Here is a 21,529-nt window from a genome sequence, read left to right as displayed (position 1 = left end):
GCTGCTAGAGTGTTCTCTCCCAACCTGATGCCTTCCAGATGTGTTGAAATTACAAATCCCAGAATTCCTAGCAGAAGTCTCACCATATCTTAGAATGAGGAGAATGTGGTATGTTCTGAGGCAGAGATCTTCCCAGTCCTCCAGGACAGAAACAATGAACCTGGAGATGCCAGGAACTGAACCTGGAGCTCAGCTGTACATAGCATAGGCTCCAACAAGTGATGGCCCCTCCAGGCTTTGCCACAGTGGTGTGCAAAACATTTGAATTTGAAATGACTCAAATTGGAAACCCCACTCTGAACATTTGGGGAATGGATCAAGCTCAAAATGGTTGCTTCAAGAAGGAAAGACTCTGTTTGGAGGTTGAAACAGCTCCCAAATTAACAAAACAACCTGTTTCACACTCAAAGTAACTCACACTCAAAATGGAGCATTTCAAATTCAAAGGGGTTTGATTCTAATTATTTTGAACGCCCCTAGTTCGCAAACACATTGCATGATACCAGCAAGGGAACAGTGCTCCTGCACAATTAATAGAATTTTTTCTACCATATTGTAGTGTCCCTGACAGATTTTGTCCTACAACTTCATCACCTTGTCAGCAGTCAGTGGTCTGGCTGGCTTGGGAAAAGAGCTGTAGTCTGACACATCTTTCACTTTATGAACTTGGCAAGACAGGTTGGAGGGTGCGAGCATCCACTTCAGAGTGTCACCGCCACCTGCCTTGGCCTTCCAGCTGGATGACCAGGAGGCATATATGCCAACCAAATCCTCCAGGAAACTGCCAAGTCCCATCTTGGCAGTGCTCCCTGCCCTCTAAACAGCATTGTGTCTGGCAGAGAATAAGGTCCAGGCCACCAGAGAGATTTGCTCTGAATCTTACAGAGGATAAAAAAAAAATCACAAAACCAGTATGAGGTCATTTCTGTAGAACTCCTTTAATTGCTGTTAATGGCAAGTCTGTAAAAGGCCAAGAGAAAGTCATAATTACAAAACTAACAGCTGTTAGAGTCACTTATTCACCCCAGCTAGAAAACAGTCCAGGGAGATGCAGTATAATTTAAAAATGAGATAATATTGCACAACCAAGAAAAGGAAAAGAAAATAATTATGATGAAACCAGAGCCTTAGGATGTCTCCCAGCTCCAATTCTAGGCTCTAGGCTACCCTATTCTGTCCCATCACCACAAACATTTAAAGCTGGGGGGTGGGGGATGCTGCTCTAAAGACCACCCTTCTCAGACAGTTTCCTATAAGCTCCTCTAGACATTCTAGTAACGAGGCCTTGCCCAGATGGGCCTATTTATGCGTTCACACCCTCACGGTGGGCTGTTCAGCCCCACCTTTCAGGGGGCAGGAGAGAGGAGCCACCACGGCACCTTTCAAGACCAATATCCTCCTGATCTAGAGAGTTTGGTTGGAGAGATCCAAAGAGCAGCTTTCTCAGGAATGTGGTGGAGCTGATACTTGTACAATGCAGCAAGTATCTTCGTTTTTTAAGCACTAAATTATTCCAGAAGCGCAAACGCTCATTTGGTTTGCAGTACATCCCGCTCCCAACTGCCATTTTAGAACACAGAGCTGCTAGCTGCTCCTCACACTAAGCGGTATTCATGGATAGCCACACATCTACCTGTGATCCTTCAATTTCAGATGGCCATCTGCAGGCATGGTACGACGATTTATCCTAGTCGAATCAAATCCTTGCTCACATTTCCTATGGATGACCAACTTGGAAATCTCTCCTCCTCTTAATTTCATCTAGCTTTAGGGCTGACTCTTAAGTCAATTTTCCTTCAGACAGATACCGATTTTCATGAGCTGGTTGCATAGAGGAGCCCCGGAAGCAAGGCTTTATCTTATCAGAAACTCCTTGGTGACCTTGAGAGCAAAGAGCATCAACAGATACGTTTCCCTTCTCAACCCTGCGCGGAGTTACCTGCTCCAAGGGTCTCCTTTCTCAGCTGCTGTTTATAGCAAGAAAGAGAAAAGCAGGGGCGACCCCTTCGTTCCTCTCTGGCCCTTTGAGAACCCCAGCTCCATTGAAAACTGTCCTGTGGGATGGAAAGGGGTGGTCTGTGCGTGGTCAGAGCAGCTATCAGAGTTGCTAGCTGCTCCTGTCACGCAGATGCACTTGGACAAAGGGAGGCTGGATGGCTCCAGTACGAATCCATCCCAAATCAGTTAAGGCAGGGACCTTGTACCATCAGGGAGAACTATTATGTTTGGCTTCAGGCCCACTTCTATAAGCTGGCCCTGGTTCCATTCAAATTCAGTTGGATGTGTACAGGAATAGCTATTGATGTATCGTACCCCAAGAAGATAAATCTGCCTTTTGGACCCATTTTAGAAAAAAGCATGATCAATTCTGAGGTCAGAGACTCAAATAATTATAGTCTGACTCAACTGCAATGCAGCAACAGCTGAATCTGAAGCAGATCAAAAGAAGGGGGGGACCACACTGCTCCCCCATTTTCCTTAGAAAGGGAAGATGCCTGTACAGATTATCATCTAGGGAGAACATGGTTAAGGAAGCAACCTTGCCAAGACAGATCTTGGCAAGGGTGGAGAACAGCCAAAAACCTTCACACAACCAAGGTTTCTTCCCAAGGATTTATATTGATAGAAGAGGATCTACAGGTGCTCTTAATAGCATCAATACAAGGGGAAGACTGAAGTGTATGGCGCTTTGGCAAGTATGAATCCTTCTGGGAAGGTCCAAGGCGAGTCTTCCTAATAAGGCAGGGGACACCTGAGTCCAAGCAATGCTGCAGAGCACTCGCTCAATGGATAGGCTACCCCCCCATCAGGGCCCTTTAAAAGAGATCTTAGCCATGATTATTAGCACAACCAGGATGAACATCCTCTGTGCCTCTTTTCCCTTCTGTAACTGGAACTTGTGCAGGATACTCCATGGGGTTATATGGCAAGGAAGGTCTCAGAACAGTAATTTCATTTTTAAAAAAGTGCTTCAATTCCCAGGAAAACATTTGGGAGTGGTAGAAGAGAGATGGGTTCATTTATGCAAAAGTGAGTTCCAAACCATGCACTGTGAGTCTGAGGGGGGCCTGTAGGAGCCACAAATGCCACATAAAGTTGTCTTCTTAAGACTGGGGTTCACAGAGGTTCGCTCCTGAAAATCCTTAGTTGTTTGGGTTTCAAGACACAGAACAAGGCATAGCTAGCAAGCTGCCAGACTGAAGATAGGTAGAATAATCCTAATTATTTCTGAAGGTCACTCAGATAGGGATAATTCACCCCGCCCCATACTAATCCATTCTAAAATGCCAAAAGGAGAGAGAGAATGAAATCAAATCCACACTGCCCTGCTCTTGGAGAATGATTTGTTCAGGGGACAGTCTGGAAAGACGCCTCTAGCACACACACCCTTTCCACCATTGCTCTTCAACCCCTCTGTACAACCTAGTCACCATCAGCATCTGAGCAAGGGTTGTAGTCCAAGTTCCCAAGTAGGATTTGAGCAGAGATGAGATGTAGCCAGCCCAAAACACTTTTACAGAAGAGAAAGGAACCAGGTGCTCTGTGATTTAATTCACATTGGATGGTGCAGAGGGGGGAAGGGGCAAGGATGAGCCCAAGATGCACATGGACAGCGATGGCCCTGGTTATTCCCAGTCCTCCCATTCTTCATCTTCCATCTGCAGATGGGAGGGAGAAAGAGACAGACAGACAGAGAGCATTCAACAAGGGGGTCATTTTAGGCATGATGTTACAAAGAGACAGAATGTAAACACTGGCAGGAGTTCCATGATGTACCAGCTTGGACTCAGGACTATCACTTAAAGCATTTTAGTTGTTAAATTGGTTTGCCAACTTAAAATTCAAGCCAATATATTTTTAAACAAAAGACTGCAATTTTATCTCGCCTATGCTTTTGCTTCACTGTGGTGTCTGCCCAAGATGTTATTCCCGCAATCAGAGCATTTACTAGAAGCATATATTTCAATACAAAAGGAAGCTCAACAGAGAAAGGCAACAGAGAAAGAGTTTCAGATGACTGGTCATCAGTTTAAAACCAGTTATCTCAATTTTAAAAAGCTGCATTTTCAGCAAAAAGTCAATATTGATGCTTGTTTTAAAAATGTAGAAGACTTAACTGCTCATTGTTGGAAATAAATGTATTTATATGGAAAAGCAAACCAAATAGGACCTTAAGACATCCTAGCCTATGCTGAAATGGAGTTTGTGTTTTGTTTTTTAATTCAATCATGCTATTTATTCCTTGCAAATCCAGCTACCAGCAAGTCAAGAAGCAAAACTGCTAACCCAGAGCCCCACACCTCCAGGCGCTTTTCTGGGTAGATGTCTTGAGAGACGACCTTCATTTCCCACCCAGCGTGAACCTGTCTCTCCTAGTCCAATGGAGTTTCTGCAATGCTGCCCTTACAGAGAAAAAGCCATCCACCCCCTCAGCCTGAATTTGTAAATATAGTTGAATCAGCATGTAATTGAGAGAGAGAGAGAGGGAGAGAGGGAGAGAGGGAGAGAGATAGGTGGACTGTTTAGAATACTGAAATAAGTAACTCTAATCTTGGCTAACCCTGGTTCCTGGTTGCCAGAAGCAAGTTCCAAGAACTCCTGTCGGCCCATGGCTGCTTCCCTTTACAAAAAGGGCAAGCGTGGATTATTTACCAGTGTTTGTCAAACTTAGCAACTTTAAGATGTGTGGACTTCAGCTCCCAGCTAGCAGGGGGATTCTGGGAGCTGAAGTCCACACATCTTAAAGTTGCCAAGGATAAGAAGCACTGATTTACCAGAATGACATATCGAATGTAACTTAATGTTCCAGTACCCTATTAACAGAAGCATGTGGGAATCCCCCCAAAATCTCTTCCGAAAATGCTCCTTAAGGCTGCAATCCAACACACAGCTTCTGTATAAAGGACAGGTCAGCTAGTCAATGGGCTGATTCCAGAGGAAGAATGGACAGTCTGTACTGTCAACCTACCTTTCTCTTTGCCGTTCTGAGAGGACAGTAATCAGGCACACTCCCAGTTTCAGTTCCTCGTCAGTAAAATGGGAATCCTGACCCAATGCTGCTATTTGCAATTCCCACATAATTAAACCCTGGAATTAACAGGCTAAAGTGGGGAAGAAGCTGCCTGTTCTAGCCAAAGGTCCATTAAACGGTGGATGGGATTTTACGCAGGCATAAAATGACATAATGCACACGTAAAATGCCAAACGGATTTTGCTCACTGCATCTGATATCCACTAAACTAAGGTTCAATAAACAGAAGGTTCAATATAAACATACACCTCTCTCTGATACCTCCTCAGCTGCGTCTGACCATTCACTGGCCAGCAGAGCTTACCTCTGCAGAGATGTCTACTTTGGCAAGGGCCAACTGAACTTCTTCTTCTGTCATGTCCAGGTCAAAGTCCTTTTCCCAGTCCTCACTAATATCTGTGCTTGAGCCTGAAAGAGTAAGGAAAACACCATGCGCAGTCCACTTCAAGGCAGGCTCTTGAAATCTAACAATGACCATTTAGCATGCAGCCGCCGAAGCTCCGCAGTAACACACCAACAATTAGCAGATGCCAGCTTCATGAAAGCCGCCTATTGGCAGGCAGTCTTCCTAAATGCAGCCTGGGTATTTTTCCCAGAACTGCCAAAGATTTAAAAGGATTTTAAAGCTTTTTAAAAAAATTAAGAAAAAGTTATTTGGTTGTAAACCACCCAGAATCCCCCTTTGGGGGAGATGGGCGGTGACAAAAATTTGAAATATAAATAAATAAATAAATATTGTGCCGAAACAATCCCAATCATAATTTCTCCTAAGCAAACACACCCTTGGAAAAAGCTGGACTGAAGGTTTCCGGCCACTCACCTTTCTTCCCATTATTGGATGGGGTGGACTTCCCACTGTCCGAATTGAGCTCAAAAAGTCGCAAGTCCATGGGCGCATCCTCCCGTAGAGTGTCCATCCTGCTCGCTGACTTGCCCTCCATGCGCTCCTTAGGCTGCTCTGAGGATGGCTTTGTCTCTGGAGGAGGCTGTGCAGGCCTCCCTGGTTTAGGCAAAGAGACCTGCTCATCGCTGGTGGCTTCCTGCAGCTTCTGAGAAAGGTCCCCGGCTCCAGCAAGCCGGGCTCCAGTTTGTGAGGGGGAGGCAGGCACAGCAGTGGGGCTTGCAATCTGAGTCACCAAGGAGATGCTCTCGCTGCTTTCGGATGGGGTTGCCTCTGCTGGGGTGGGGCTAAGCATGGCCCAGCTTTCTACAGAGGCCTCCAGCGTTGGAATAGCTTCTTCTGCAGAGATGGGGGAAGCTGGCTTGGCAGGTTGGGAAGATGGTGCATGGATGAGAGCTTGTGAGGAGGCGGCTCCAAGAAATTCTTCTGTCACGAGAGAAGAAACACTGATGACCTTGGTGAATAGTGTCAGGAACACAAACGAAGGTGAATCAAAAAGCCTCATCCCAAGATGATGCTCCAACAATAGAGGTAGTCCTCGCTTAACAACCAGAATTTTTATTGCTAAGCGAAGCAGTCATTAAGCGAATCTGACCTGCCAAGGTTTATGACCTTTTTTCACGGTGGTTGTTAAGCAAATGATGCGGTTCCCCATTGATTTTGCTTGCCGGAAGCCGGCTGGGAAGGTTGAAAATGGAAATCATGTGACTGTGGGACGCTGCAATGGTCGTAAATGCGAACTGGTTGCCAAGCACTCAAATTGCGATCACATGACCATGGGGGAACCCTGCAATAGTCGTTAAGTGTGAGGACCAGTCATAAGTTGTTTTCTCCAGCACTGTTGTAAGTCTGAAGCATCGCTAAACAGATGGTTGTTAAGAGAGGACTACCTGTAGTATTCTCCTCCCTGGACATAGTAAAACTAAATAGGAAACATTCTTCCTATACATCTAGCTCCTGATTACTCCAGTTGTTTCCCCCCCACCAGCTTAGGCATTGGAAAGAATTCCAGAAGCCGTCAGTGAATGCTTTCCCTACCTCATTTCTACAGGCTAAAACCAGCACAAACTGCAAAGCTCCCATTCTGTAAATGTCCATGCCCCCCCCCCAAATGTCTTCATCATTCCATTGCTTTAATCTGTAGAGAAGTCACTGTGGGATACCACTGAACGTCTCACTGACATCCTTGCAGGGAAGGAACTGAGTAACCGCACCACAGAAGTCCTGAAAGGTCCGGGGCCCTTTCAGCGAATGGCCAGACCTTACGGTGCCCTTACCTTCCTCCTCCTCCTCCCATCCTGGCTCCTCGGAGTGAACGCTTTGCTCTGCCCGCTGCTTCAGAGCCTCCCTCCGGACCTCCTCCTGGGATGACACAGGACACACACCATGATCAGCAATGCTTCTGCTGGTTCTTCTGCCAAACAGGGGCACTGAGAGAGAGCAGCCACAGCTTCCTGGCAAAACCAGTTCTCCCTGGGCAAAGGCCTGCCTTTCCAAGGGGAGGGGGGCCTTCTGCCAGGTTCAGCCAAGAAACCCAACAGGATACAAAAGCAGCACCGGTGGGGCTACAACCAGGGATGTAAGCAGAGGCAAAACAGAACAATGCTAGGGGCAGATTTCAAGGGTGGTCGCTAAGGGTGAAGAATCAGAATTTAAAAGCAAGGCAGAAAGGGCTGAGACACTTACTCAAACGTAGCGTGTTGAAATGTGACAGAAAGCGTGCAAGAGAGGAATAAACTTGCTGTCCTTCCCTGCTATTATATGGCCAGACTTCAGTAAATTATAAATTGGATTAAAAGTATTCTTTTTGGACCAACAAGTCCAGTCCTCAACGTAGGACACAAAGGCTGTGGTGACTGGAACAAGCCTGCTAATGCATAACCCTCGCTCAAGGAATGTTTCTGCAAACTCACCTGCTCCAACTGGTGGACTTTATAGAAGTAGCGCTGCCAGAATTCCAAGTGGGAGACAGCCACGGGCACCTAGGGCCATCGGAAGGAAGCATAAACTTTCCTAAACCGTTATCACGTTTGTTTCTCCCAATATGCAAGAGATCAACTTTTGTAACCCAACCCTTACTGAAGTGTGCATTAACCATTCCTCTGACTGACCCCCGAATGGACAAAGTGCAAATAGGTGCTTGCATATAAATAAGCTGGTCCAGCAATTCTAAGAGCAAAACCCAGTAGATGAAAAGAAGTTTGCTCCCTCAATTCTGCTGCTTCTTGGCAAGAAACAAGAAGAAGAAACAGGGGTTTCCAGCTGGCCAGCACATTCCGCAGAGACCAAAGCCCTCTGCATTACACACTGAGACCAACTTGCTAAGCAAGTTAAAGAAACATATAATCCCCCAGATAGTATTTTCAGGCAGCAAACCTCTATCCGTTGGCTCGAAGAAAAGATGGAGGAACTCAAGGAACCACCAAGCTTACCATCTTGGAGTAGAGGGAGCGGATGGAAGGGCTGTTCCCCAACAACTCTGATATCTCTCCTTTCTTCTCCTCCAAGCTGAAGTGCAGAAGCCAAGCCTCAAATAGCTCAGGGGGTCCTGCAGGAGAAAATATCACATCCACCAAACCACCACGCACATGGGATAACCACAAGTCTGCAAGCTTCCTCAGCCCACAGAACTAGCTTCACAAACCAGGAAGGAGGATCAGGTTTGTTCCCTTTGAGAACGCCACGTCCAGCACTTTTATCTAAATGTAGGACTGTGGCCATAAATCCACAATCGTTTGCTGCATTTACAAGGCCAGACTTATGGCCACAGTCCTACGTTCAGAGAAAAGTGCTGGATGTGGAGTTCTCAAAGGGAACAAACCTGATCCTCCTTCCTGGTTTGTGAAGCAAAAGGCTTAAATGACAAGAAGACAGGGAGAGTCTGATGGATCACATCAAGGCTGTAAAGCTAGAAAGAGGCGGCACGAGAGACCACGGTCTACTGCCCAGGGACCAAATTACAGCATGAGAGAGAAGATGACAATAGTGAATTCCAATAGTTATGACTATCATATGCAAAACAAACAAAAATAAGTATTGTTATACTCCATTTTTTTATTTCCTAGAATAAAAAGTCCCAATTCATTAGCCTTCCTTGTTGGGATGTTTGCCAGCATACCTTCGCTTTCCCGAACCACAGCAGACAATACGCCATCACCTTTAACGTTGAAGAGCAACGTGCACGTACCACCACCCATGAAAGGAGAGGGTGGGGACAGCAGGGGACACTCGCATTCTCCTCCCTCAAGACTGGGAGGGCTGGAAGGGGCAGTCCAAAGGGTCCTGCCAACCGCCCCCACCCCCCAGCCAAGCAAGCAGAGCTCCAATTCTAGGGCCGTCCGCCAGCCCGGTCTCTTTCCTATACACTGGACTGTGACTCTCCGGTCTCCTAGCCAGGGAGCCATTCAGAGAGTTGGACTCTCAACATATATTTATCTTTATTTATTTTATAAATTTATTCACCGTCCATCTCTCCCCTACGGGGGGACTGGAACGGGGATATGGAAAGCACTAGGCTGGGGTCAGGTGACAAATGTCTCAGATTTTTACCATGAATAACTTTTCCCACAGCTGCCCAGACATGCTTTGATCAGTCGTGGCTGAATGAAGATTCTGAACCTCCACCTCCCCTTCTAATATCACCTGCTGCTGACCTCCAGTCTGTTGTCCAAGCTGCACTCAATCTTTTCACAATAGGCCCAAGAGACAGACACTTGCTTTTTGTAGTAGCAACCTGTACTCTTGAAAGGGTTGCATTTATGAAGCCTAAAAGCGTGGTATGAACTGCACCCGTTATCTTGCAGACAGCTCTTCTGTTTTCTAGAAGGACTTAAGCCTACATACTTCCCCTGACCAAGCTTTCCTGCCTACAATTACTGCTCAACCTACCATCAGGTTCATTGCAGTAAGTGGCGGGGTCAGACTGAAGGCTATAGAGACGAGCCTGGAAGAGAACAGAGATAAACTTATAAGAACAAGAGACATTCTGAATAGGGAGAAAAGCTCTATTTTAGGGTCAGAAGGGCTGCAGATGTACCTTGGCACTGTCATACAACTCTGTGGTCCCAGATGGAGTTGCCATCAGGGTTATGACATCACAGTCAATGGTCTTATCTGGGGAGGGTGCAAATGTGTCTGAAATAACACCCAGGAAGTTGGAGAGTCCTTTTCTCACTTTTTCTGTTGCCCCTGAAGAGCTTTCCGTCTTCACATACACAAAAAGGGACAATGAAAAAAAATTAAGCCACAGGAAGCAGAGATGGCAGCATCCTACAAAGTTTAACCAAGTGTAAGGTTATATGTCAAAGCAATACAGAGTTTACTTGGTAAAAATGTGCCAAAACGAATGAAACTCTGCCAGCATTTTCCCCTGCTATGTATCCCTTCACCTCAGTTAGGAGACCCTTTACTTACAGCCAGCTTCTCTTTGACCACACTGGCAGTAGCAGCAATGGTGCAGGCTGTATCATGTTGGACCACCTGGGTGAATTCTGTCAGGTCACGCTTCATGAACTCCAAGGCCTCTGTAGACTGCGCAGAGAAAGAATGCGAACAGTGACTCTCGTGGGGTAAGTCAGAGCTACTGCAGCATTTCAAACAGTTGCTATTAATTAAATGGGGAGGTGCAGAGAGTTGGCAATGGTGGAGCCAGAGATTTCTGGTCACTCCAATGCATGACCAGTAAGAGAATGCAATACAATATTTTCAAAAACCAAAGCTAGACATCTGAGACTCAGTTGTCTTTTTATTATATGCAGTTTCTATTTCAATGTGGGGGATAGCTTTGACAGTGTGGTCGGTGAGCTAGAGCCAGACATCCTGAAGAGTGAGGTTGAGTGGGCCTTAAGAAGCATTGCTAATAACAAGGCAACAGGAGACGACGGCATCCCAGCTGAACTGTTCAAAATCTTGCAAGATGATGCTGTCAAGGTAATGCATGCTATATGCCAACAAATTTGGAAAACACAAGAATGGCCATCAGACTGGAAAAAATCAACTTATATCCCCATACCAAAAAAGGGAAACACTAAAGAATGTTCAAACTATCGAACAGTGGCACTCATTTCACATGCCAGTAAGGTAATGCTCAAGATCCTGCAAGGTAGACTTCAGCAGTTCATGGAGCGAGAATTGCCAGATGTACAAGCTGGGTTTAGAAAAGGCAGAGGAACTAGAGACCAAATTGCCAATATCCGCTGGATAATGGAAAAAGCCAGGGAGTTTCAGAAAAACATCTATTTCTGTTTTATTGACTATTCTAAAGCCTTTGACTGTGTGGACCATAACAAATTGTGGCAAGTTCTTAGTGGTATGGGGATACCAAGTCATCTTGTATGCCTCCTGAAGAATCTGTATAACGACCAAGTAGCAACAGTAAGAACAGACCACGGAACAACAGACTGGTTTAAGATTGGGAAAGGAGTACGGCAGGGCTGTATACTCTCACCCTACCTATTCAACTTGTATGCAGAACACATCATGCGACAAGCTGGGCTTGAGGAATCCAAGGCTGGAGTTAAAATCTCTGGAAGAAACATTAACAATCTCAGATATGCAGATGATACCACTTTGATGGCTGAAAGTGAAGAGGAACTGAGGAGCCTTATGATGAAGGTGAAAGAAGAAAGTGCAAAAGCTGGTTTGCAGCTAAACCTCAAAAAAACCAAGATTATGGCAACCAGCTTGATTGATAACTGGCAAATAGAGGGAGAAAATGTAGAAGCAGTGAAAGACTTTGTATTCCTAGGTGCAAAGATTACTGCAGATGCTGACTGCAGTCAGGAAATCAGAAGACGCTTAATCCTTGGAAGAAGAGCAATGACAAATCTCGATAAAATAGTTAAGAGCAGAGACATCACACTGACAACAAAGGCCCGCATAGTTAAAGCAATGGTGTTCCCTGTAGTAACATATGGCTGCGAGAGCTGGACCATAAGGAAGGCTGAGCGAAGGAAGATTGATGCTTTTGAACTGTGGTGTTGGAGGAAAATTCTGAGAGTGCCTTGGACTGCAAGAAGATCCAACCAGTCCATCCTCCAGGAAATAAAGCCAGACTGCTCACTTGAGGGAATGATATTAAAGGCAAAACTGAAATACTTTGGCCACATAATGAGAAGACAGGACACCCTGGAGAAGATGCTGATGCTAGGGAGAGTGGAAGGCAAAAGGAAGAGGGGCCGACCAAGGGCAAGATGGATGGATGATATTCTAGAGGTGACGGACTCGTCCCTGGGGGAGCTGAGGGTGTTGACGACCGACAGGAAGCTCTGGCGTGGGCTGGTCCATGAAGTCACGAAGAGTCGGAAGCGACTAAACGAATAAACAACAACAATTTCAATGTGTTAAATAAAAACACATTTCTTTCCATTCAGATTTGAAAAAAATTAACAATAGTAGCTAATTTGTACTCATATGTTGCAATTCTAAGATTTATGCTCTGAATGGAAACACCATTTCCAGCCAAGTTACCCTTCCTGTCTTAATGTCTTAAAGTTAAGCATTTGAACAGCAGCAAGGTGGAGTTCTGTATGCTTTTTAAACTGTACTTAATGCAGGAAGTCTTTACAAGCCAAAGTAGCTTAGTCTTTACCTGATTCATAACAACATGGGTAAGGTACTATTATTAACCAGATTCCAATAACAGAGGAAGCAAAGGCAGGTGATTTACTCAAGGCCACCTGGCAAGTTTGTCAACAAAGAGGAATTTGAACTGGCACCTCATCATTTCAAGTCCAATATCCTGTCCCATGAGCCAAACTAATTCTAAAACTGATCTGGAAGTTTGGGGGAGGGAAAAAGAGCAGAGGCCAGGACAAGTAGTTCCCAGCAGGCCAGTTCTGAGTTTGGACCCCAATCTCAGCCCATTCCAATGCAAAGAACAAGCATCCTTCCTGCAAAACCAGTGACTGACCAGTAATATAGAAATTCAAAAAGACTGTTTTCAACAAATAAGATGGCTCAAGCAAGCATAAGCACCTATACTTGAAGATTAAGAAGCACTGCAAAAGTCGCTTCACACAATTTGTGATGACTGAGCAGGGCCTCTTGGCCACTGCTCTTTATTTGCTGCATAGTTCCCGAAAGGCTGCTTACCTTCTCTTTGACGGCTTGAAGGCTTTGCTGTAGCCAGCTCCTCCACCAGCCTCCATCATCCCTGTTACAGGACAAACACATGAAGCTGAATAGTTTGTAACTAGGTTTTAACATTTGGAGGATTACATGAATCCTGTCAACTGCAGCACCTTCAACAAGCCCAAACTAAACATAGCCTAGTGCAATGTATGAACTAACATTGCAACCGCATTTTAATGCTTGATACTTAATTTGATAAAAAAGAAGCCTAAATGGGATATTAGCAGGTATTAAAACAATAATCTTTCCTTTAATGGGTAGGAAACCTGAGTGATCTCAATGAGATTTGCTTCTAAATAAACCCAGTTAGAATTGAGGGGCACAGCTATGAAACAGGATGACGCCAACGAATAATATTAAAAGATATGTTGAGAATACAAATGTCCATATAATATGCCTGCGTATTATATGGTATGACTCTATTTTTGGCATCACATTCAAGCCTCCAGAATTCACAGTATGTAAAAAAGAGGCAACAAACAAAATAAACAGTTCTTCTAGTAGAATGTATTTCCAATAGCACAGACAACAATTAGGTGCTTGTGAGCCCATACGTCCGTCATGTAGTTTGTTTTGGTTGGCAACAAGAGAATGTGGGCTTACTGGATTCGCCATCCTCTAGCACGCTGTTTCTCAACCTCAGCCACTTTAAGGTGGGTGGACTTCAACTCCCAGAATTCCCCAGCCAGGTTGGCTAGGGGATTCTGGGAGCTGAAGTCCACTCATCTTAAAGTGGCTGAGGTTGAGAAACACTGCTCTAACAAGTGCAATATTTTTAACTTATTTTACCGTGTGTCAGAAAGGAGCTGATGCCTGAACGTTATTACTTCAGAACGGTTTCCATTTCATACAAGATCTCGGCATAAAACAGTCGGCCGGGAGAACCGGCTTCAAACGGTTGGCCAGCTCCCCGCCACTCCGAACTGCCTGGCGAGCCTCGGAGAAGACCCGAACCGCAAAGCCCGCAGCGATTCACCCCCTTCATCCGGACCGCAAGCCTGCGAGGTCGGCCCGGCTGCCATCCGCGGCTTTCCAGGGCCGCCCCAGGACCCTCCACGCGCCGCCACAGAGCGGGCGATCCCCGGGATCTGATCTTCTCCCCACGAGAGGCCGCGCCTCCAGCGCCGAGACCCGGCTCCCAGCGCCGCCCAGCCCGCTCCCCGGGCTCTTCGCCGCCCAGCCCGCCTCACACCGCCTTCTCACCCCAGCCAACCGCCTCTCCCCAGAGCAGCCCCGCAGCTCATCTTCTGGCTCTCCCAGCAGCGCCAGCGCCTCATTTCAGAAACCAAAGCGCGAAGATCCCGGAGGGACGGGCCGAGCGCTCTTCACATTCCTAGAGAGCCCTCGCTCCTTTCTCCGCCCCGGCCCCCAACGATTCCCCTCCTTCGCAGCGGCGCCGCCCCCGGCGCTCCCGCTGAAGCTCACCCGTCCGCCATCTTGGCCGCCTGACGTCACCAATATTTACTGACCTTTGACTCGCTCGTGACGCCCCGCCCCTCCGAGGCGCAATCGAGGCAGCTTCCGGCATTTCCGTGACCACAGAGACGCTTCCGGCTGGCTATTTTACCGCCCTATGTAAAGAAAAGGAACCATAGAGGACTCTGAATAGAGCGGACGCAGCTCTTTGCATTCGAAGCACAGGGAGCTCATCTTTTCTATAAACGCTACATCCCACGTTGTTTTTCGCAAAAGGTTTCCACCCGCTTCTCTAGCAGGAACCGGAAGCTCGCGCAGCGAACGGCACCTTTTTTGAAAGAGCTCTCTCTATGCTTTTTTCCGGTTCCGCCAGGAGTTGCGACTACGGCACCTGCCGAGGACCAAAACTGTTTTGTCGAAACTCGCTCAGGATTTTCTTTTGCCTCGGCCTTGGCAGTCTCCGGGAGGGTAAAGGGTGAGGTGGGGAGGTGACAACTGCCCCCCACGCGGAAAGGAAAAGGACCTGGAAATGTATGGAGATATAGAGCTGCCTTTCGGTAAGCTGGTAGCAGCGTCTCAGTAGTCCTGACTGGGAGACCACCAGGAAATCCTAAGGGTGCAGGCTCGAAGGGCAGTCCAGAAAAAGGAATTTCCATACTGCAGCCAACAGGACGAGCTCTACTCAGAGAACTCTTTTAAGCCTCTCCAGCACTTCCTGTATGACCCTGCTCCTTCTCACTGCATCCATCTTTGCAGCCCTCCAGTTGGAACTCTCTTTCATTGCTTTTCAAAAGCCCTTGAAATGCGTCTTTTAACTATTGCTTTCATTCTTAATAACACTTGTTTTAATTTTTCTAACTAGCCAGAACTAGGTGGTAACAACTAGCAAACCCAGTTTAATCCAGAACAGATGCTTGCAGGGTAGGTTTTAATTAATTCTTGGATGGGAGACCACCACAAAATCCCAAGGCTATGAACCAGATGGAAGGTCAAAAAACATTCCCAGAAAATGCATTTTGCCAAGTAAATTGTATGGTTGAGTGCCAACCTTGGCGCCTTGAAGATGTGTGGACTTCAACTCCCAGCCCATGCTGGCTGGGGAATTCTGGGAGTTGAAATCCACACATCTTCATGCCACCAAGGCTGAGAAACACTGATATGGTTGCATCCATGAAGCCACCGGGAGCTGAACTGAAAGGTGGCTTCATCTTTACCGAGATGGGTACATACCTTTCAAGTTAATCCGAAGGTGTTGGCAGGCATAGCTCAGTGGTTCATACACCCTTTGCTGCTGTCCAGCAGTTGTCTGGATCTTCACAGCCTGTGTGTTAACATCTCCCTTCCTGGGAAAGATTACAGCTTGTTGCTACGCACCAGAGATTAATTTTGGTGCTTAAGAGAGACAAAGGAACAAAACAGGATAATGCGTTAGGCAGATGGGTCTGCTGTTTGGGGGCAAGTTATGGAAAATTAAAATGATAGCCCCTTGCCTGCTTACTGCTTGTGCTAACATCCTACTTGAAGCCTTTTGGTTATTTACATTTTTATTTTTCGTAATCAAGCAGTTCAATAACAGTAGAAGGAAATCTTGTATAAAATGGAAGCCGTTTTTAAGTAATAACGTTCAAGCATCAGCTTCTTTCTGACATACGGTAAATCAAGTTAAAATATTGTGCTTGTTAGAGAACAGTACTATAGAAGGAATAACATTCTCTACACTTCTATCAACTCTCCTTTCATTCTTGAGGTTACTCAAATGGGAGTCCACTCACCGGGACCCTCTCTGGAGTGTGTGTGGTGGATTTGCAACACAAGACCGTGTTTGCCGCATAACATCAGAGAGAAAATCCAGCAACATGCAGATGTCAGATTATTAGGTTTCCATAAGTCTGGGTTTCCCCCAGTCATGTCCTTAAATTTCTGAGTAGCTCTTTAAATATCTAAAAATGCTCTGGATTATACCATTTTCAGTTTAAGTTCTTGATCTTGGCAGGCTAGCTGGCGGCAGTGCCAGGATAATACTCCCTGACATACTGTCACCAAGCAGACCGCCAGCAGCAACATTTCAGCTCATCTGCTCCTGGCTGGAGATGGAGCAGGGCCAATACTCTGAAATAGAAATGGCCAGCAGTATATTATGGGGTTCTGGCAATGAGGGGCAGGGCTGCTTCTGAAGTCACAAGCTTGAAACTGCTGATCCCAGTCCAGAGCTTCTCTGCTTGGGAAAAGGGATTTGACTGCTCCCATACCCTGGGGTAATAAGCGATGATTTTTTGATTTAGAACAAAGGCCCCTTCCCTTAAGCCCTTCCTTGGCAAGATGGCAATAATAATGCTGACCTATTTTACAAAATGGCTGGAAGGATGAACGAGACCATGATTTGCAGCAGTAACCTCCATTGTTATTGTCCTGCAAGCCTTGGTTCCTGTACAGATTATAAACAAGGGTAGCTCAAAAACAAGTGTCTGGGGTAGCAGCTGGAAGGGCCAGCTGGGAAGCCCCTCTGCCTGTTCTTCTTCCTGGGTTCCACCTGGGCTCCTTGGCAGGTACCCCAGAAAACCTCCATGTAGAGGCAGAGGGAGATTCCCAGCTGGAAAACGTGCCTTTGAACAAAGAGGCTCAGCTACTAACGGCAATAAAATATACTGACTGTGCGGTTGGGGACGTACATTCACAGATGGCTGTGTCCTGGACATACAGAGCAGGCTCTTCCATAATTCCACCTTTGGGGAGAATAAACAATTATTGGGAAAATAATTGTATACAAGAAGGGAGGGAAGCCATTTTAAGCGTATCTGTTTACCCCCAGGCACACCTTAGCCCCCTGCTATAGAATAATTGGATCCGTCAACTCGGAGGAAGCTGGGAAGCTGACTTTTGGGCAGCGCTGATTGGAAGCAGATGGTGTGAATTCATGGGATACTTAGTCAAGCGTATTTCCTCTGTAGATTCCCTCCGGGGAAGGCTGGGAGGAGGAGAGAGACTGGGAAGGGAGAGAGAAACAGGAGGCTGCAATCCTTCTCCAGAAGCCATCAGCCATCAGCCATCCCTGTGCTCCAGAGTGGCCTTAATCAGGCAGGCAACAGTGTTACAAAAAATAGCCCAAGGAGCAGGAAACAAGAGGAAGATGGGGTGCCTTTGGCTTAAATGTATCTGTTCCTTCACACAGCTGGTGTGTCACCTTTCTACCACAAACTGAGATCCACAAAGCAATAATTAACAGCGGACTATTGTATTCCCATCTACTGCACGACCAGCAGAAGCAGCAAAACAGCAGTTAAAAACAATGTAAAAGCTTGGCAGGGGCTTCTCTTGCCAATCGACTGAATTACACCCACAAGATTTGAGGGAAAGAGACAGCACTCCCCTAGTGCATGGGAGGGAAGAGGCCTCAAGCGAATTACCCTTGGAAGAACGGTGGGAGTCAGGGTAGAATTCCAGAATAAGCCTCTTCAGGCAAGCCCAGGAGGCCAAGGCTGTCTGGGGGTTCCCCCTCCTCCAGGTGTTCACAAATGCCCAATTCACAATCATTTGAAATCATTCAAGAAGAGCTGAGTTACAAGCCTCCTGGGAGCAGGGGCTGAAAAGGTGGAACAGGAGATAGGGATGTGTTTATCTATTGCAGTACGTCCCCCAAGGATGTCTGCAGGGTGCAATCAGAAAAAGTCCTGCCGGTGGTCCTGATGGTGCCATTAAAGTTCTGCCTGTTTTGCAGATAAAAAAGATGGAGCTTTAATTGCCTTATTGTGGGGGCCATTTTGACTTTTCCAACTGCAGTCTAGGGACATTTCTGCACCACCACCCCACCTTTCCTCTGGCAGATGCAGGCGTTTTCTGTGTAACAAAAGCCCCGAGTTTGGCAGGCCAAGGGCCCACCTCTTCCAGGGTTTTATGTCACGCAACCCAATGGCCTACCAGGAGGGGCATTCAGGCACCCCGCCCCACCCCCAGAAACAGGGAGGAAGGTGGTCATCCTTTTCTGGGGCTTGAGGCCTTGCTCCTGTGATTGCCACAGGAGTAAACAGCATCAAGACAAATAGCCCGATCCTGTAGGGAAAATGATGAGGTAATCCCTGCTGGGATCTCCCAGTTCATCCCTTGAGGTCTGTGTTGAGCGGAGCCTGGGTGTGTAAGTTACAGCCAAAACTATTAAGAGCATCTCGAGGGAGAGCGTTCAGGTTGAAAAGGACAAGTTGAAGGTATTAAGGGAGTGACCTGCTGAATAGAATTCCTGCAGCTCTGGGCACTCTGTCTTAGGAGGGAGGGAAGGAAGGGGGAGGGGAGGGGAGGGGAGGGGAGGGGAGGACTGCAGTTGAGAGAATTAGAGCTGGACCACCTTAGCCCAGACTGGTCCCTTGCCCAAACAATACCCAGGTGTCTTGCCCCCAACCCTCAGAAAAGGATGCAGCTGAGAAAAAGAGGCAGATCTCAAATCCTTGTTTCTGCTATAAGTTTATATTTGACAGTTGTTGGATTTCTTCTGTAATGGCTTTTCTAGTTTTTGCACACATAAAAAAACGGTGTATCAAAGGGTGATCATTGCTTGCAAGGCTTCTCAATTTGTAGAGCAGATCTGAATGAAGGTGATCTTAGGAGTGGAATTGACTGATACGCAAACGAGAGGGAGGAAGAGGGGTGTGTGCCTTAAGTGTTCCTGGGAAGAATCCTGATGGAAAAGGTAGGAGATGATGCCAGAGAGCAATAGTGGGGAAGTACAGAAGGGTGGCTTCATGCCAGGCAGGGGGTGCGCGGACCAGATTTTTGCTCTTCAGCAAGTCACTGAAAAATGCACAATTGAAACCAGAGGTTTTCCTTTCAGGTCTGATGGATAAACAGATTGAAAGAAAAATTTAACATATATAAAATTTGTTTTTATATGTGATAACATCAGCATGACTTTTATACGCACAGAGGTGGAAGGACTTACAAATACCTACAATGAAGAATGGACAGTGAAGTTAATGAAATTGGCCGAGATGGCCAAACTGACTACTTTGATTGAAGTCTTTGTCTAACTATTTTTCTACTTGGAAACCTCTTTTGGACTTTTTGCTTGAAACGGAAAGAAATTAAACTTGAATTTTGTGATTTGATGATTAAAACTGTTCATAATTATAGAAATATTGGGTACTATTGTTAATTTTAGAGTAAGAGGGTAATGTATCTTATATTTGTATCTGTACCAAAGTTGGAAGCTGTTCTTTTTCTTTTCCTTTTTCTGAACTCTTAATTTTGCTTTTTCTCATCTTTTCTTAATTCTCTCTTTTTTTCTGTTTCTTCATATTTTATCTCTTGTTGAAACTTAATAAAATTTTAGGAAGAAAAAAAAAGAATTCTGATGGAAAAGGTACACGACGATGCCAATGAGCAACAGTGGGGAAGTGTAGTAAGTCACTGATAACACAAACATACCTGAACTATGGAAGTTTCTGTCCCAGTAAGAGGTTGGTGGCTAAACACAGTAATAGTGGCATACAGCAGAAGTATGTGTGAAAATCAGCAGATGGCTGGCAAGTGCTTCAACACTGAGTACGGAGTAAGAGAAAGATATGTGATACTCCCTTGGTTGTTTATGTATTTGTGTGTGAGGAATACCTGTGAGATTAATCGGAGATGGGAAATGTATGTCTTTTTGTTATGCAGATGAGGTTGTGTTGTTGGCTACGAATCCAAATGATTTGCAGTGTTTTTTTAGATTGTATGATGCAGTGAGGAATAAGCACCTGAGCTTTAATGTATTGAAAACCAAGATAAATGTGTTTGACAGAGAAAATGGAGTGAACAGCTGCCAGCTATACATAAACAATTAAAAATTATAGAAAGTAGATGATTTTGTATTTCTTGGTTTGAATGTTTATTGAAGATGGGGAAATGGATGGAGAAATGTGTGCAAATGGAGGTAGAAAGATCATGGATAGTATGTGGTCTGAAATGAAGAATAAGGCAAGCATGCTTCTTCTTACTTTGCTATGAAAAGGATTTAGGAATATCTATAGAGAAATAAAAATAAGTTGAATATAGTAGGAATGGGGTGCTAAAGAAATGTGTGCAGTAAAATGAGAAGAGACCACCGGGTCAAGATGGAGCAAGTGCTCAGAGAAGGTGGGTCGAACACAAGTTAATGACCAGATTGAAAAAAGTATGTTGAATCATGATAGGGTGTATCCAGTCACAAAACAGATCTGCCAAGTTAATTAATAAAATAATCGATTAATATGTGAAGTTAAGGGAATGGGAGAAGAGGAAAGGAAAACTTTTGGAGTGGGTAGGTAGTTATGCAAACTGAGGCGCTATGGAAACGCTCTTCTCAACTGGGGCCCCCAGATTACCAGGCTCTTGCTGGTTTAGGATGATGCGGGTGACAGTCCAACACATCTTGAGATTGCCAGGTAGTGGAGAGATAAAACATGCACACACACACACACACACACTCTAGTAGTTGCTTAAAGCAGTCCTCATTGTGTTCATGAAATTATAGCCGGGACAAATAAGTTTTAAAAAATCAACTACAGACACACCCCCACGTTGTCAAGCCCCACCAGGCCGGCAGGCTCAGGGAATAAGAACCACTTAGATTTCTGGAAAGATCTTTGTTGCTAGTAGGATAATGTATCAGAATCTTGAAAGGCACGCAAAGTAACTCCCCCACACAACTTAGACCAAGTCAGTGTTTCTCAACCTCAGCAAGTTTAAGATGTGTGGACTTCAACTCCCAGAATTCCCATGCTGGCTGGGGAATTCTGGGAGTTGAAGTCCACACCTGTTAGAGGTTGAGAAACACTGACCTAGTGCAATCAAGGCGGAGTTGCTCTAAAGCTCGTGGTTCCGTCTTCCCCGGCTCTCTTTTGCAAGGACCTCATTTGCTGCCTTCTCGGTCTCCCCGAAGTCCGCCGGCCGTTCCTTCACCCCGACTGTCTCTCCGCGGGAAAGGGATGATGCTCCCCGCCTCCAGTCCCGGCCGAGGAAACTACAATTCCCGACAGCCCCGGGCACGCAGCCCATGCCATGCGCCCGAGCAGGGAAGGGCTGGCAAGGGCGCATCTCAACCC

The 21,529-nt window shown here is 46.0% G+C and overlaps 1 protein-coding gene across 7 annotated transcripts; it reads right to left on the bottom strand.

The window, feature by feature from the left end:
- Positions 1 to 919: 919 nt before the first annotated feature.
- BSDC1 (BSD domain containing 1) lies at positions 920 to 14,596 on the bottom strand. Of its 7 annotated transcripts, none has more exons than XM_063312189.1 (11): positions 14,534 to 14,596; positions 13,026 to 13,086; positions 10,347 to 10,463; positions 9,970 to 10,137; positions 9,822 to 9,876; positions 8,366 to 8,481; positions 7,847 to 7,915; positions 7,211 to 7,295; positions 5,853 to 6,359; positions 5,337 to 5,440; positions 920 to 3,659 (listed from the first exon to the last, which is right to left on the bottom strand). In XM_063312189.1, exons 1-11 carry the CDS (start codon positions 14,590 to 14,592, stop codon positions 3,627 to 3,629), a joined length of 1,374 nt encoding a protein of 457 aa, XP_063168259.1. In that variant the 5' UTR covers positions 14,593 to 14,596; the 3' UTR covers positions 920 to 3,626. The 7 variants fall into 7 exon arrangements, with proteins under 7 accessions (XP_063168259.1, XP_063168260.1, XP_063168261.1 ...); XM_063312190.1 differs by lacking the exon at positions 14,534 to 14,596 and adding an exon at positions 14,490 to 14,529; XM_063312191.1 differs by lacking the exon at positions 14,534 to 14,596 and adding an exon at positions 14,490 to 14,529 and having other exon boundaries at positions 5,853 to 6,356.
- Positions 14,597 to 21,529: the final 6,933 nt, after the last annotated feature.

This window comes from Candoia aspera, chromosome 10, assembly GCF_035149785.1.
Source record: "Candoia aspera isolate rCanAsp1 chromosome 10, rCanAsp1.hap2, whole genome shotgun sequence".
In the NCBI taxonomy this organism is placed as follows: Eukaryota; Metazoa; Chordata; class Lepidosauria; order Squamata; family Boidae; genus Candoia; species Candoia aspera.
The sequence above is the reverse complement of the archived record's forward strand: the minus strand, read 5'-3'. Positions and strand labels throughout refer to the sequence as shown.